Raw genomic sequence first — 17,687 nt, forward strand, 5'->3', positions numbered from 1 at the left:
GTGCTAAATAAATAAAATGACTTGACCTGACTACAAACTGTTTCATAGAATCTGTTTCACATAAATATTGAGCATTTAAAAGACCGATGGTGAACACAGAATAAAATAAAGTCATAATCATTCATTGAAGCTTCCATTAACAATGGTTAAATATAATTACCAGTTATGTAACACTGTGATGTCCTGATTAAGAATGTCCCAAACATTTCCACATGAAGATATTAAGAGCTTTAAGGTCTGGACCTGGAGTTTCAAGAACATTTTTTCTGTATGAAACACTTTGATATAAAGTCTCCTGTGACTTCTAAAATATGCCCTGAAACCCAGCAACCATCACAAAAAGTCCGGCCTTTCTGTCCTTACTGAAGACAACCTTTTGTCAAATGTTGCCGCACAAGAGAACTCGTGCTCTTTGGCTCGAAACCTTCACACAAAGATTCTGATTTTGTATTTTTAGGTGAGCACATGCTGACTTTAATCATAAAAATCACAGCAACCAAAATAATTCTTCCATTCTCTGAAGAGCCCTGAGATATTATTGCATTGGACAGATCCTCTGGTAGTTTCCCAAGACTATGTTTACAAATACCCTCATAAATAAAGGAAGGCTGATTTGAAAGCATTATCTCTATTGATGCCATTTTTGGATCAGGCATGCAGAAGACAGCAATGTTAGGTTTTTCAAGCTATTTTGATTGGTTAGATTAGGGAACAGAATTAACGGTTCCTCCAGGATATGTTTTTTGTCATTCCTTTAGTTTATTTATTCTCCAAAATTCAATTTAGAAACACTCCCAAATCATTTAACTTCACCCCAGGAGGTCCAGGAATATCAGGAATTTCTGAGAAAATGCACAGTCTAAGTCTTTATGTAAATAGACTAAGCAAAAGATCCATATCTGAGCCAGAGTGAGGAAATGAGGTGCCCGCCAGTGAAAGCCCCTTCATTTCCTCTGTTTTTCTCCTAGGGGGGCCTTTGCAGCCACAAGTTACAAACTAATTGCTGTGATTTCCATACAATAACAGCGTGCTCAGCTTGATTGTGTTTTACCGAAGCTCCGCTGGACTAATTCAATTTCATTTTTGATCTCTGCCTCTCTCGCCATTATACTTTTAAATGACAAAAGGCTGTACTTATAGCAATCTGATGAAGATAGTCTCGCAAGCATTGAAACTGAAAGAAGTCTTTGAGGGAAATAAGACTTAACAAAGACAGGGTTTGTAACGCTATCTGCTTTTCCGCTCGCACCGCTAACCTGTTGCTGGTGCTCCTTAGCCACAGATTCAAAGTGAGACGGATATGTTAATCTCACTGAGCACATATGCTCGGAGGATTTCAAGTAAGCTGATTCGCTTACTTACTACATGTGTATTGGTACAGATTATTTTGGAAAAGCTTATCTTCAATAAACAGACCACATAAAATTATAGGCATAGAATCTCCTTCTAGAACATGGTTGATGTAAGAGCCCCCTGATGAAAGATCCTCTTGATTTAGAGGTGCAGCTGGCAGAGGTGAGACACAAGGCCCAGTGTATTAGCTGGACAAATCTTCCTTGCATCATGAACATGTGTTTCAGAAGCCCAGGGCAGGCTTTAAAAAGCCAGCATGAATTAATAGAAACATAAGCGACATACGATGAAAGGAAGTATCCTAATTTAGGGGTCCTGGTACTCTGGACTTACTCAGTCAAAGAAGAGAGCAAATAGGCCCTTTGAAATACAGTATGAACAGTATGAGGCAGCACTCAAATGTATATAAAGATATTTCCCATCAGAGAATGCGGAGCGACTGGGACTGGTCGTGCTGGGAGTCTATTCATCCTTAGATCCCTCTTCCTCTGCCTCTCATTGCTCTGTCCATTTCAAACTAGGAGTAATTATAGATTTGACTTTTTGTGATTATTTATATAAATGTATATTTTTATCAAAACTTTCAATTGTAAATAATGAAAAAAAAAATGTCTCTAGCATTTAAACTGTTCACTAGCTGAATAGATGTTTTGACGTTAACAGGATGTTTTTTGCTTGTTGAGACAGACCACCATGTCTTATTTGTATGTATGCTGGCATTTGTATTGTGTGACAATAAATAGTTTGAGAATGTTTTGCGCTTGCTGTGTGCATTATTGCTCTGTTTGCCATGTGGTTTGGCCTCTTCAAAACAAGAGGTACTATTAGCAGCTGTAAGTGACGCACAGGAACTACAGGGGTAATTACGCGTTTAATTTATTTAGGTGATTAATCCACTATAGTCTGCAATCCTGGGAGATTTGTTCCTATGGTTATTTATTTGTTAATACGGCCCCCCACCCGCGAAGATAGCCGGCCTCATTTGGTTTGCATTTTAATGGATGGCGTGTAAAAGACGGACATATGCTAGACATCATTAGCCCCGAAGTGCACCTCTCTACAAAACAAATTCATTCTTAAGCTGCTAATATTAACATTTCCAGTCTGTTTGGTTGCACTACAATAAAAAGCAATGGCAAGGAGATGCTGAGCATAAATAAATCACGATTATGAAGCTCCAGTGCTTCTGACCGACCATGCAGACAATGTAAACTTATTTCAGGCACACAAAGTAACTTATAGCCATCTATCATGCAGTTACTCTGAATTAATGCAAATAAAGTTCTGAAATGTGGTTGCATATGGCCTATAACACAACAGATAATAACCGTTTTAAACAGACTGGAGATTATTCAAGTAACTTAGTTGGCGCTAGTTAATAATTTTTATAATGTCTTGAATATGTTGTGCTGAGCTTGCAGTTTTTCTACTAAAGCTGAATTAAAATAAAAAAATAACCCTATTGGCCTTCAAATTAATTCATGTTCTTTTATAATGATTGAAATTGCAGAGCCATCCATTTCCCACACTGCTTAAGCAGTACAGTCTCAGTTAAACTGGAGTCTGTCACAGGACACATGGGACACCACAGACAGGATGCCAACCCTTCAGTGGGCAAATCGCTGCACACTAATGGCACTTTAGAGGCACCGACTTGAATGTGTGAGGACCCAGTGGAAACACATCTGGGCAAGTGGAGAACCACACACACTGGGAATCAAACCTACAGCGTCAGAGATGTGCAGCTATAATGCTAACCACCATATCACACACACACTGGGAATCAAACCTACAGCGTCAGAGATGTACAGCTATAATGCTAACCACCATATCACACACACACTGGGAATCAAACCTACAGCGTCAGAGATGTGCAGCTATAATGCTAACCACCATATCACACACACACTGGGAATCAAACCTACAGCGTCAGGGATGTGCAGCTATAATGCTAACCACCATATCACACACACACTGGGAATCAAACCTACAGTGTCAGGGATGTGCAGCTATAATGCTAACCACCATATCACACACACACTGGGAATCAAACCTACAGCGTCAGAGATGTGCATCTATAATGCTAACCACCATATCACACACACACTGGGAATCAAACCTACAGCGTCAGGGATGTGCAGCTATAATGCTAACCACCATATCACACACACACTGGGAATCAAACCTACAGCGTCAGGGATGTGCAGCTATAATGCTAACCACCATATCACACACACACACACAGGGAATCAAACCTACAGCGTCAGAGATGTGCAGCTATAATGCTAACCAGCATATCACACACACACTGGGAATCAAACCTACAGCGTCAGAGATGTGCAGCTATAATGCTAACCACCATATCACACACACACTGGGAATCAAACCTACAGCGTCTGAGATGTGCAGCTATAATGCTAACCAGCATATCACACACACACTGGGAATCAAACCTACAGTGTCAGAGATGTACTGTACAGCTATAATGCTAACCACCATATCTCACACACACTGGGAATCAAACCTACAGCGTCAGGGATGTGCAGCTATAATGCTAACCACCATATCACACACACACTGGGAATCAAACCTACAGTGTCAGGGATGTGCAGCTATAATGCTAACCACCATATCACACACACACTGGGAATCAAACCTACAGCGTCAGAGATGTACAGCTATAATGCTAACCAGCATATCACACACACACTGGGAATAAAACCTACAGTGTCAGAGATGTACAGCTATAATGCTAACCTCCATATCACCTTGACTGTGTGCAACATATGTAACTTCTTGAGCACTGGGGACTAATCATACATTTGTAAGCACGTAGCCATTTAATCACAGGCAGTTTAAGCAGAACACAATGAACAGCTTGGCTACACAACACCATCACTACTCAGCAAGCCAATGAAAATGGAAAAAAAAAATCAAAAGTCAACACAGTCCCTTAACAGCTGTTTATTTTTGATGCCCAATTGTTCCCAGAGAATGCCTGTGGATTCCAGAAGAGGGGAGATCAAACACCTTCCTCTCTAATCCATTTTTTACCACCATGAAAACTACAACTAAAAGCTAAATCTCATAGCATCCCCTTTGTTGTTCAGCCATCGTTGACGGCTGTATTTTCAGACCCCACCTGGCCTGCCCAGTACAAGCAGGAAGCACAAATGGTCATTAACTTTCATCCATTTAGTGCCAAAACAGAGTCAAATGGTTATAGTTGCTCCCTAACCGCCCTGCCCCCCATAAAAACAGTAAAATAAAATAGGTGGTTTGGAACAGGAGAAAAATGTAAATAAGTGTCAGTCCAGTGATGGACTGGCATCCTGTCCAGAATGTTCCCTGCCCTGTGCCCTGTGATGAACTGGCATCCCGTCCAGAATGTTCCCTGCCCTGTGATGGACTGGCATCCCGTCCAGGGTGTCCCCTGCCCTGTGCCCTGTGATGGACTGGCATCCCGTCCAGGGTGTCCCCTGCCTTGTGTCCTATGCTGCTTGGGACAGAATCTGCGAGCCAGGATTAAAAGATGGGTGGACATACAAATTTATATTGAAGCAAAGCTAGCAATTTATTTATATCATATGGAGAAAACATTAAAATTAATGAAAGAACACAAATATTGCACAGGTATTCCCTTCTTTTCCTCTACACTGGCTCTTAATCTTCCATATCACTTAAACAGCTGACAATACATCTAATACGCTGTATCAGTCGAGGTCTGCTTGGGTCTGTGAATGGATGAAATGTCTTGCCAGGTTCATGTAAACTAGGCAATTGTCTATTAAGAAAATTATAGCTAATGAATAACTGTCCCCCCCCCCCCCCACACACACAGACACTCCTGTGGAATGGGGCACCAGCAGGTGCTTGCAGTTCTTACGGTTAAATGGGTCATAAATCCAGACACTGAAGACAGATCTACCATTGCTAAATTTATTTGCTCATTTAAAATAATTTGATGTAGCCGGCTCTGCTCTCTCCCACCCCCTTCGCAGCAAGCCTCAGTGCCCAACACTCAAACTGCTGACAAGAACAGCGGATCCACTTATGTCCATGCCGGCGTCGTGAGTGAGGAGGAGCGACGAGTGTCCGAGGAACAAGGCGAGTGAATGACGCATAAGGAAGTGGGCCGACCGGAAGGGAGAGGGGCCGGAGGTGATGGGGGAACACTGTGGCTCTCTTTACCTGACTCTGCGTGGCAGTGTCCATGCTGGTTGCAGGTGCAGGGAACACAGCGGGAGAGGACGCCCTCACCGGGCACCTCCCTCCTGTAACCCGGAGCACAGCGCTCGCAGTGCTGACCCTCGAAGCCCTGAGGGCAGCGGCACATTTCCACCCAGGCCACAGGAGCAGAGGGGGCGGAAGAGGGGGCTGCAGAAGCCAGGCTGACCCTGGATAGCTGGGAGGTATCTGCAGAGAGAAAAACAGAAGGAACACTCTCTGATTGGCCGGCGCATGTATTAGAGGGAACTCAAGATGGTTGACGGTGTGATTCTCTCTAGTGAAACTGAGCTAGTCCTTATTGTCAAGCTAAAGGTCAGGGAATTCTATTTATGAGGATCAGAAAAGCAGCAGTAGGCTGGTCACAGACAGCTTGACTCTAACACCGTATGAGTCCTACAGCTTATTAACACCGATGGTCGTCTCTGTCTATGACCTCATTAAGCAGGTCTCTACTACTTGCATGGCACTCATCTGTCCCGTCGTTAACACAGCCAGCCGGCGTATCTGGATCCCTTGCCCTCCCTTCTGCTTGAAGCACCTTCAATAAAACAGCTCAATAAATCTATAAGGAATGAAAGGCTCAGAATAACGGTGAATTAATGTTCTCCTGGTTCAACGCATGAACGGTGACTGGCATATGGCGTGGCCTTCAATATGAAGGCAGTCAGAGGGCAAGACAGTAGCCTATGCAAGGCAGAGCTCTGACAAACAGAGCATGCAGAAAATTAAGCTGACAAAAGAATGTGACGTATCACCACACCTGGCTAGTTACTGAAGTGCTATACTGAAAATTCAATTATGTACAATTAAAATATCACCCTACAAAAACTATTTTTTGAACCTAATTTAAATTATCCAAGCCCTATTATTTTTAGCACTGCTAATCTACCAGGTAAGTTCATGTTACAGACCATGGCAATTTTGACAATACAGCAACAAAGCCCTCAAGTGATCTAGTAATCCAAGTAACATAGCACACACAGAAATGACACCATACTCCAACTCTTCTCCTAACTAAAATGATATCAACTTCAAGAAGCATAAAAGAAAAAGAAATAGACACTAAATTTCTGAGACCAAAGCTTGAGTTAATACAGTATGCTCAACAAAATGCCACCAGTTTAACTAAATCTTGCATGTCACCAGGGTGATAACCAAACAGATTCCATATGCTTGGTGTTCTTCACAAAGCCTTTCCTGGTCGATGGCAGCCTGTCAACACGCCAAGCTGGGCTGGCCGGCCCTCCATTACACAGCTAGAAGATATAGGTCCTGCAGTATGTCCTGGGGCTGTCCCAGGGTCTCTGCCTAGTGGGACATGCTTGGATCAGCTCCCCTGAGTGCAAAACATCCTTTTCAGATGCCTGAAAGACCTCAGCTGACTCCTTTCAACCTAGAGGAGCAGCAGCTCTGTTTCAAGGTCTCCCTGGATCGCCCAACTCCTCATCTTATCATGCAGTGAGCAGGGAATCACATGGAGAAGCTGCATTTCTCTAGTTTGTCTCTAGTTGTCCTCATTAAACCCCTTGGGATTTTAACTGATTATTAATGGGAACATCAAACTGATATTCAAAGAAAATGCTGTAAAGTAAATTATATTTTGAAATAACTACCACACAACTGATATTTCAAATATTTTCCATACAGCTCGTCCAGCACAGGACGGCTGTGACCCTGGAACCTATCCCAGAAAGCAGAGGGCACGGGACATCCTGGACCAGATTAACCGCAGGTCATGCACTCACACTAGAGCCAATTTAGAGAGAACAGCAGAGGTGGTAATTTCAGGTCCAGAAAGTAAAAATCCAGACCATGATTTTGTTCCAACCACCCAGTTGAGCATACCGAGTCACAGTTACAGAGTGCTCAACTGGTTAGTTGGAACAAAATCTTGGTCTGGATTTGTACTTTCTGGACCGGAAATTTCCACCTCTGGAGAACAGTTCACCAAAATGCATGCTTTTGGACAGCGGAAGGACATCAGAGAATCGGGAGCAAATCTACACAAATGCAGGTAGATGATCTACACACACACACAGGTTTCTAGAGAGGAACCGTGGAAGTTTAATGTCACAGTGCTAACCGCTGTGCCACAAACAACAGGTATGACTTGATATAATATAATACCTTTTCTATTGTTGGTATGTTCAGATATGGTACGTGTAATTTATGCAGGAGTTACCTTATTTTTTTTTTAAATATCCTATTGATTTGTTTAAGAGAATGAATTCAAACACAAAACAATTAAGTTGGGCCTGAAAACACCACCTTAATTTATAGCCTCCCAGAATATGATCCCAAAAATGTTTTCTAATCAGTAAAAAAAACCCTCACTTTCTGCAAAGAAGAATGCAAACTGCAGCTCCCCAAGCCACGACCCCACTGCCCACCCCAGTAAGGGACCCGCTGAACGTGACCCGCTTCAGGTGAGGCTAACTGCTTCTGAATATGGCACTTGCCAGCAGTAAGGATGTCGCGATTGTGATTCTGCTCACTGTCGGTTTTGGATGAAACTACATTGCGGGTCTGTCTGCTCCTGAATATTCATGAGTGCAGCTACGGAGTGCGGGGCTGCCTGGAATTCATTAGCGCTAGCTGGAGTTCTTTAGCGACAAGCAGGACAGGACGAGTGGTACTGAGAAAATGTACCACCTTCAGCTATTCCTAACGGTACTTCTGCAAACAGCCCGGCAATGACCTGTGCAGGCAAAGCACCCGGACAGAAAGCTAACAAATTAAAGGGGGAGAGGGGGGGCTTTAAAGGAGTCCTCACTAAAAACGCAAAACCCTGGGAAAGGGTGGAATGAATGATTTTGTGTGTAGCTGCTTTTGTAAGAAGACAACACATATACTGCATGCACAGCATACAAATCTGCACACATGAAATACAGAGTCATTTATTTTACATTTAAGCATAATATGTCCGATTCCTTTTGCCTAAATTTATGTCTGGAGCAACAATATTCGTATAAAAAACCACTAGTCAATACAAGCAGAAAGTTATTAAAAAAATAATAGACTAACAGACTTGTATCTGCTGCATAAATCTATGGCCCCTCAAATAAAAACAGGTCTGACCAGTTGCTGTTCAGATGACACAAGAAGTTAATTAGCTTCCATCTGCATTCAACTGCAATGCTTGTGATTAGTTTAGGGTGCGCAGACTTTGGATAAGCACTGTAATGCATGAAGCGAGAGAAAGCGCAAATATTCATGCAGTGTCTGTCCCCTAATGTAGCTACTAAAGTTAATTATCTGAGACGTAGGAAAAACAATGAGTACGACATGAACGGCAGTGTTTTGGGTCTGAGGAAGCGAGCTGCAGCTTTTTCATTTACACCCCATATCTTAAGCCCCCCAGCACAGAGAGCAGGTCGACCTCAAACAAACTCCTCTGACACTAAGTCAAAAATTACTGCCTGCCTATATTTAAAAATGGAGAAGGTCTAGCAGATAAAATGGCTTCCTCCTGTAGCCTTTTGGATGGAAGAAAAAAAAGCAAAGAGACTTCAGTCTGCTTAATCCAGAGCATGGTGATAAGGTTCTCGGTGAAAAATACTGATTATGGCCCGCATCTAGTGAACCTGACAAAGGCAGCCATTCTGACAAAAGAAGTAACAAAAGACTAGAGAGACAGACATGCATGGATAACATGGAGTCACATAATGTTGTAATGTGCCCCCCCCACATTATATATTTTGTAATGTTAGGTACTCGTGGCCCCTGGAAAGTGTTGGGCTCCTGCTCTACTCACGCTATATCATTTGTAATGATTAAAGAGGCTTATTCGTCATGTACACAGTTGTACACATGCAACATGTAGTGGAATGTAACCCTGGTCACTCCGAGCAGCTGTGCATGATAAAAAAAATATAGAAAAAATAAGGAAAAATAATAATATAAGATAAAAAAATACATGAAATGTTCAGCTGTACATAATCTATACATAAGTGATAGGTAACAGGTATTGCGCTGTGCAATATAAGTGCAGTGTGCAAGAGGCCTGAGGGATGTGCCAACACACATGTGTGAAGCAGTACCTAGAGGCATTGAGTACTGTCCTGGTTTATGATAGGTACCCATAGCCCTTGGAAACTGCTGGGCCCCCTAATTTTGCCCCTACTGTTCCCTTGATGCAGGCTAGTGATAGTTATTTGCGTGTTGCTACTTACAGTTCAGCCCCCCAGCGTTACTAATCTTCAGGGCCGTGAGATTGTAGAGGAGGCTCCGGAGCTGCGTCGAGGACAATGACGGCCTCAGTCTCACTTCCTCCTCGTGGAGTCTAGAGCAATGAAATGATACATATGGCAGTTTACTTTCAGATGCACAATCTCCCGGTTAGAGAGTACTGTGATATGCTCAGAAAGTGCAGTCAGTCAGAGTTGCAGCTTCCATTTCCTGGCTAGAGAGTACTGTGATACTCTCAGAGAGTGCAGTCAGTCAGTGTTACAGCGTCTATCTCCCGGTTAGAGAGTACTGTGATACTCTCAGAGAGTGCAGTCAGTCAATGTTACAGCGTCTATCTCCCGGTTAGAGAGTACTGTGATACTCTCAGAGAGTGCAGTCAGTCAGAGTTACAGCGTCTATCTCCCGGTTAGAGAGTACTGTGATACTCTCAGAGAGTGCAGTCAGTCAGTGTTACAGCGTCTATCTCCCGGTTAGAGAGTACTGTGATACTCTCAGAGAGTGCAGTCAGTCAGTGTTACAGCGTCTATCTCCCGGTTAGAGAGTACTGTGATACTCTCAGAGAGTGCAGTCAATCAGAGTTACAGCATCTATCTCCCGGTTAGAGAGTACTGTGATACTCTCAGAGAGTGCAGTCAGTCAGAGTTACAGCGTCTATCTCCCGGTTAGAGAGTACTGTGATACTCTCAGAGAGTGCAGTCAGTCAGTGTTACAGCGTCTATCTCCCGGTTAGAGAGTACTGTGATATGCTCAGAGAGTGCAGTCAGTCAATGTTACAGCGTCTATCTCCCGGTTAGAGAGTACTGTGATACTCTCAGAGAGTGCAGTCAGTCAGTGTTACAGCGTCTATCTCCCGGTTAGAGAGTACTGTGATACTCTCAGAGAGTGCAGTCAGTCAGTGTTACAGCGTCTATCTCCCGGTTAGAGAGTACTGTGATACTCTCAGAGAGTGCAGTCAGTCAGTGTTACAGCGTCTATCTCCCGGTTAGAGAGTACTGTGATACTCTCAGAGAGTGCAGTCAGTCAGTGTTACAGCGTCTATCTCCCGGTTAGAGAGTACTGTGATACTCTCAGAGAGTGCAGTCAGTCAGAGTTACAGCGTCTATCTCCCGGTTAGAGAGTACTGTGATACTCTCAGAGAGTGCAGTCAGTCAGTGTTACAGCGTCTATCTCCCGGTTAGAGAGTACTGTGATACTCTCAGAGAGTGCAGTCAGTCAGTGTTACAGCGTCTATCTCCCGGTTAGAGAGTACTGTGATACTCTCAGAGAGTGCAGTCAATCAGAGTTACAGCATCTATCTCCCGGTTAGAGAGTACTGTGATACTCTCAGAGAGTGCAGTCAGTCAGAGTTACAGCGTCTATCTCCCGGTTAGAGAGTACTGTGATACTCTCAGAGAGTGCAGTCAGTCAGTGTTACAGCGTCTATCTCCCGGTTAGAGAGTACTGTGATATGCTCAGAGAGTGCAGTCAGTCAATGTTACAGCGTCTATCTCCCGGTTAGAGAGTACTGTGATACTCTCAGAGAGTGCAGTCAGTCAGTGTTACAGCGTCTATCTCCCGGTTAGAGAGTACTGTGATACTCTCAGAGAGTGCAGTCAGTCAGTGTTACAGCGTCTATCTCCCGGTTAGAGAGTACTGTGATACTCTCAGAGAGTGCAGTCAGTCAGTGTTACAGCGTCTATCTCCCGGTTAGAGAGTACTGTGATACTCTCAGAGAGTGCAGTCAGTCAGTGTTACAGCGTCTATCTCCCGGTTAGAGAGTACTGTGATACTCTCAGAGAGTGCAGTCAGTCAGTGTTACAGCTTCTGGCAAGTAAATAAACAAGCAAAAACAAATAACAACAATCATTGTAACACAGTGACAAGATGAGTAGCTAGATGGATATTATTTTCTTTTTTAATGAATTCTCACTTATTACATGTAATGTAATGTATTTCAAAATCAAAATCTACAGAAAATTGAAAAAGCAGTGTTAGACAATGCGCATGGCAGTGGCATCAGTCTGCTGACCCTGTGATTCGAGCCATCCAATCATAGGCAGAGAGTCCTGGCCCACTGCGCCACACACCTCCTCCTCCTCTTCCTCCTCCTCCTCATTATTATTATTTTTATTATTATTATTACTGTTTGTGCTCATAACCTCCAGGATAGGCTCTGGACTCCCTGTCAATAGGACGAGGGGTTACAGACAATGGAAGGATGGATGTTATTATTATTATTATTATTATTATTATTATTATTATTACTGCCAGATGGCTTGACAATGTACTGCAGCTGTGTCAGACTCTGAGCACACCTTACACCATGCAGTCCCTCTGGCAGCGCAGCACCATAGCCGATCCCTTTAATCATGCCGAAACAGAAGAAAGAGGGCTTTTGTTAAAGACACAGCTCGGCGCCTCAACACAGCGAAGGGGGAATTAATGAGATCTGGCAGTGTGGCTTGTCAGGGAAGGTCTAAGCACAGCCCACCCAACACACTAGCGGCTGCCCGCAAGACAGCCAGCGCTTTCCTGCAGGAGTCATTACCAAATCTTCAGCTTATTTCCAGCACAGGTTGAGCATATGCCATATTACAGCTTCCATATGCACTGCAGGATATACACGTGAGAAAGTGAACTACAGCTTTGAAACCCACCATGTGTGGGATTATCAGGTCCTGTCAATCACTGCTTTATTTAACCTAATGGGAACCAATGAAGTAACTAATGAGAACCTGGTTACACCAGTCAGTGACCGGTGGCGTAGAATAATCCCACCCACTGTGAGCTAATTTCTCACCTCGCATACTGTGGCCCCACCATTTTAAACAAGCTTTTTCTCGGCTCCTCGTTAGCCATCCGAGAGGACTGGGGGATGAAGTCTTATGTCATTGGGTACACTCCCTCTTATCGTGGCTTTGGGATAACATTAATCCACATTCTGGAATTAGTGCAGACTTCGGTGACCAAGGTTAACGTATTCCCCATGACTCGCGTTAATTAGAGAATCTGTCAACAAGGAGCCTTGTACGAAGAATACAGTCCTTCTGCTCTTGCGCTTATTTATATTTCCCCACAAATTTCTGACAAGGAGTCTGCGGTACCTGCTGGTACACATATCTTTTTTTGCTTTCTGCGCTGTCATAATCGTGACAGTACCGGAACCCTCCTCTTAATTCACATTCACTCATGAACACACGCATGTGCACAAACCCTCGTACACAAAAATGACTGGTCATTCTGGATTAGATCCCATTCACCCGATTCCCAGTTAAAATTCGCGAAGCGTCAAAGTGACAGGTGGACGGGCTGACATCAGGCAGGAAAGAGACTCTTAAATTCAGCACCATGGCTGCCTTAAAGAATAGTGTCAGTGTGTCAGAGTTTTGTGCTTCCTGACTGGTTCTGGGGTGATATGTAAATCTCTATAGATGTCTACAGCATATCTCCTTTCACTGCCATCTGGTTGTGATGACACTATTTCAAGCATGAACTGCTATTTACAGAAAAGCAAACCTTTTCTTTTCAAAGGACACAAAGGGTGATATCCATTGTCAGTTGAACCCTCTCTCCCACCCTGTATAATATATATCCTACTGTTAACATTCCTACTGTGTCGTACTGGAAGCGCAGACTGACAGGTGTCCTTGTATGACTTCAAAGGCAAGATAGCATCTTTTCAGTGTTCTGGAGGCTATAAAGCACCCACGCTGATAACTGGATCAAAAAGCATAAATGTGGAAAATGTGGCCATATATTACTACAACATATATTTATGAACCTATATTCATGCACTAAAAACCTTTATCTAACTGAAATTTCCAGGAATTTAAAGACAGTTTGACAAATGGCCCTCTATGGGTATCTGAGAATCAGCTAGGCAATATATGGACTAGATTACCCAATCAAGTTCCAGCTGAACAAACCAGAAATCAATCACTTATAGTAGCCTTCCTCAAGGGCCCTCATGCAATAGGTAAACTGGCTGCTTGCATTATGTGTGTCTTTTCTAATGACTATGAAATAATTATAATGCTTTTGTCCAATGCAATGTACAAGTAATGCAGATGAGACATCAAAAGCATTAGTATGATATTACTAATCAAATCTGCTTTTTGCCTAATTGAAGATCAAACTTGCCTTCAAAATCCAAAAAAGTGCAACGGCTTAAACAATAAATAATTAACCATTTCCTGTACTCTGTGAACACTAATCAAACATAACAATGACCAAAAATCTCAGGATGAACAGAAAGATCTTGGTAACTACATAACTGCAAGAAGTTAAACTGTAGAATTAAAAGGATTAGTGGCCTCACCTCAAAGTGAAGGTGTGCTGTGGAATGTCAGTATGCAACGAGGATTCGGGAAGAAGTTCAGCCAAGATGGACATGCTGGATCCTTCTAGAACAAGGGTGACCTGCTGTGGCAGGAGCTCCGGCGACTCGGCCACAAAGGTGAGCGACAGCAGCTGTCCGTAGCTGAGCAGACGGTTCCCTAAAAACTTCTCTGCAGGGGGAAGAGGAGACATAAAGAGAAGTAGTCTTCATCAGAAACATCTCGTTCCCAAATACTCCCCAAGCTGATTGATCTGCGCAGGTAGGGGGAGACGAGCCTGCAGACCCCAGCAGTAGGATGTTAACCAGGGACTGACTGCTGCACAGCTGCTAACACAGAGACCTTCACGACAGTGAATAGTCCGATAAGGGCTTGGGCTCTGGCAGAAGGAGACATGATTCAGGTGGCAGACTTTACAGGGACAGGCTTTCACATTCTGCTGTGCCTGAAACAAAGATGGCTCTTTTTGCATCTTATTCATACTCATTTTGACGATAATTTGCCAGCCATAATGTTGTACTGGAGAATAATACCTGTGTATAACAAAATACCTTAGAAAGCAGCATATAGCATATACAGCACATATAAAATAGCATTTAAAAAACAGAAATCAGTTTGATCCTTGAATATAATTGCTCCCAGAGTTCTCATAACAGCCTAGCGCATTAGTCAACAAATGTTGTTCCTGCTAGAATACAGCCCACAGCAGAAGCCACACAATGTTTTATGCTGCCTTCTCTGTGTCGTGTCGTTCAGCTTCCTGTAAATATTGTGCCCCACGCTTCATGACAGTGATAAAGACAATTACAGCTGCAAAAGTCTTTTACAGTCTTCCAATGTCTTCCAATCTGTTCCATTTATGGTGCCTTGGGTCCATTACATTTTTCCATCATTAAGCACTTGGAATATTTACTGAAGCCCCTTGCTTCTGATCTGTTACGGCACGGCCTGCTACATACTCCTGATGACTCAGCTTAAACCACGGCGTGCCCATGCTCTATGATTGTGAGACAATTAGATTTTGCAGACTGGGCCTTGTGAAAAATGAAACCCAATGTCCTGTGAAAATCAGATAAAATCCACTCTACTCCACAGTTAAATATCATCCAGCCATTGCTGCTTTTCCTAGTTGGACCTGCAAGGGACCTGGATTCCATCTGAGACAGCAGAAGGAACATGGCTGGGATACACCCTGGACACGACACCAGTGTACGGCAGGGCACGCGCTCACACACCATGTGCAATTCAGAAACAGCAGCTCACCCAAATGCATGAAGCAAAATTGCAGAAAGGGACTGGAATAGCCAGTATGGAAACCCACACAGCCACAGAACAGAGGGCGGATTCAAACTCCTAATGATGTCGTGGCAATGCTACTCCACCATAGCTAATAATCAAAATACATTCAATGACAATTTAAGTGAATCATCTGATTTTAGGCCAACGAAAACCGAACTTTAGCATATCAATGAAATTTATCCAATTACAGTTAAACTCTGATTTAGCAGGATGGACAAAAGTTATAAACACAGGTAACTCTTAAATCTCATCAAACCAACTGCTCTCTCTTACTTGTTTATTGGCTACAGAATGTTCCAAATATGGAGTGAAAGTCTGACTCAGGGGCTGCAGGTGCCCTTAAGGTAATACAGGGTTTAACTAGCTGGGCAAAGCCGGGTCTTACATCTCAGGAAGGACTTTGCTGCTGAGCCCCTCAGCAAGGCACCCGGCTTCAGAAGCGTGTCCAGCTGCATGTATTTTATAATTCAAATGTATAAAATCAAGCAAGAAACCAACTCAGTTTTGCTGCTGGGAAGTTCTCTCTGCCCTTTGTTCTTAGGTTTCCGGTTTAGGGATGCTTAAATTCAGAGCTCTTTAGATTAGTTAGAACTGCAGCTAATGACTAATGAAGCAGTAAACGGCCAAACTAGTGCTTCCTCACAGTTACCTTGACTACTCGTGCACTTACTGTAACTTGATCAGAGGTTTACATTTATTTTTGGCAGATGCTTTTATCCAAAATGATGTACATTTGAGAAAACAGGGTCAGCCAGTCCCTGCAGCGATAGTGCCTCAAGGGTGATGAAATCACTCTGCCGACCACGGGATTTCAACTGGCAACCTTCTAATCACAGGAACGGCGTCCTCACCTGCTTAGCCACACCCCTAACTACCATATCCACACCCCTCACCTGCTTAGCCACGCCCCTAACTACCATAGCCACACCCTCACCTGCTTAGCCACGCCCCTAACTACCATAGCCACACCCTCACCTGCTTAGTCACACCTCTAACTAGCATAGCCACACCCCTCATCTGCTGAGCCACACCCCTAACTACCATAGCCACACCCTTCACCTGCTTAGCCACACTCATAACTACCATAGCCACACCCTCACCTGCTTAGCCACACCTCTAACTAGCATAGCCACATCCCTCATCTGCTTAGCCACACCCTTAACTACCATAGCCACACCCTCACCTGCTTAGCCACACCACTAACTAGCATAGCCACACCCCTCACCTGCTTAGCCACACCTCTAACTAGCATAGCCACACCCCTACCTACCATAGCCACACCCTCACCTGCTTAATGGGAGTACTGTAATAATACCAACAATTTCGAAAGGAAAAATAAAATAAAAATATAAAAAATAGGTCTCACATGTAATCTCAAAAATAAATTAAAAATATATATATGTGTATATTCCTCATAAACAAAAAAGTTCTGTAAGAGTAAAATTAGAGGACATAATTAATGTGGTCGACAGCCATCGGAATAACTGCTGGGCTGCATGGACACTTTGGAAAATCAGGACAACAGGCACCAGCCGCACGCAGTATAATGTGGCTCTGGCGTGATCAGGAGACAAAAGGAGTCTCTCCCAGCATAGCTAGCATGGATGCCAGCATTAAAAGCTGAAGCCTGAGCCTTGTAATGCTATTTCCCTGGTTCAGTGGCTAAGCTCCACAGGCTCTTCGGCTCCTTGTTCTCACCCCTAGCTGTCCCGTGCACTCTTATACCCCATCAAAGCCAATGGTTTTCTCATTTCCGTCTTCCCTTTGCAGCAGGCAGTGGATTGGCCAGCCCAACAGACAGCTGACCTATTCCGCACCATTTATTTTATTTACAGCAAAGGCTGCAGTGTAAACAAAGATTACGGCGAAAAGAAGGCAGATGCCATCTGCAAGGGATGATTCTGTTTGCTGTGGGAGCACAAACACACAAAGGTGTGATTGTTACTGGATGCCACCAAGATGTCCACACTCTCACAAAGAGATATTTTTTAAGAAAAAAAGTGTTACTTGGGGAAAAAAACTATATTTTGTTGTAAAACATGCAATCAATGCTAATTTCCTAGGTTGTACAACATGCTGTCACCTTTAAAATATTTGGTAACACTTTATTTGAGGAGGCACAAGTACTGTAACTTAGTAACTCAGTTACTACTGAAGTACATGAGCAAATATAGTAACTGTATGGAATACAGTAACCATCATGATTGATTAATGATGAACAAACATTCTACATTTGTGTCTGAGTGCATCCATAATGCTAAAGACAAAATTCCTGTTTCATGGTTTAAAGCTGTAAAACCG

The 17,687-nt window shown here is 43.3% G+C and overlaps 1 protein-coding gene across 2 annotated transcripts in view; it reads right to left on the bottom strand.

Annotated features, from left to right (window-relative positions):
- lamc3 (laminin, gamma 3) overlaps positions 1–17,687 on the bottom strand; it is an 84,237-nt gene that overhangs the window by 32,601 nt on the left and 33,949 nt on the right. For both annotated transcript variants that reach the window (XM_023807972.2, XM_023807971.2), the window contains exons 10-12: positions 14,069–14,258; positions 9,756–9,865; positions 5,545–5,769 (exon numbers count right to left, since the gene is read on the bottom strand). In XM_023807972.2, the coding sequence (XP_023663740.2) occupies positions 5,545–5,769; positions 9,756–9,865; positions 14,069–14,258 (525 nt within the window). The remainder of the gene's footprint in view (positions 1–5,544; positions 5,770–9,755; positions 9,866–14,068; positions 14,259–17,687) is intronic.

This window comes from Paramormyrops kingsleyae, chromosome 7 (genome assembly GCF_048594095.1).
Source record: "Paramormyrops kingsleyae isolate MSU_618 chromosome 7, PKINGS_0.4, whole genome shotgun sequence".
In the NCBI taxonomy this organism is placed as follows: Eukaryota; Metazoa; Chordata; class Actinopteri; order Osteoglossiformes; family Mormyridae; genus Paramormyrops; species Paramormyrops kingsleyae.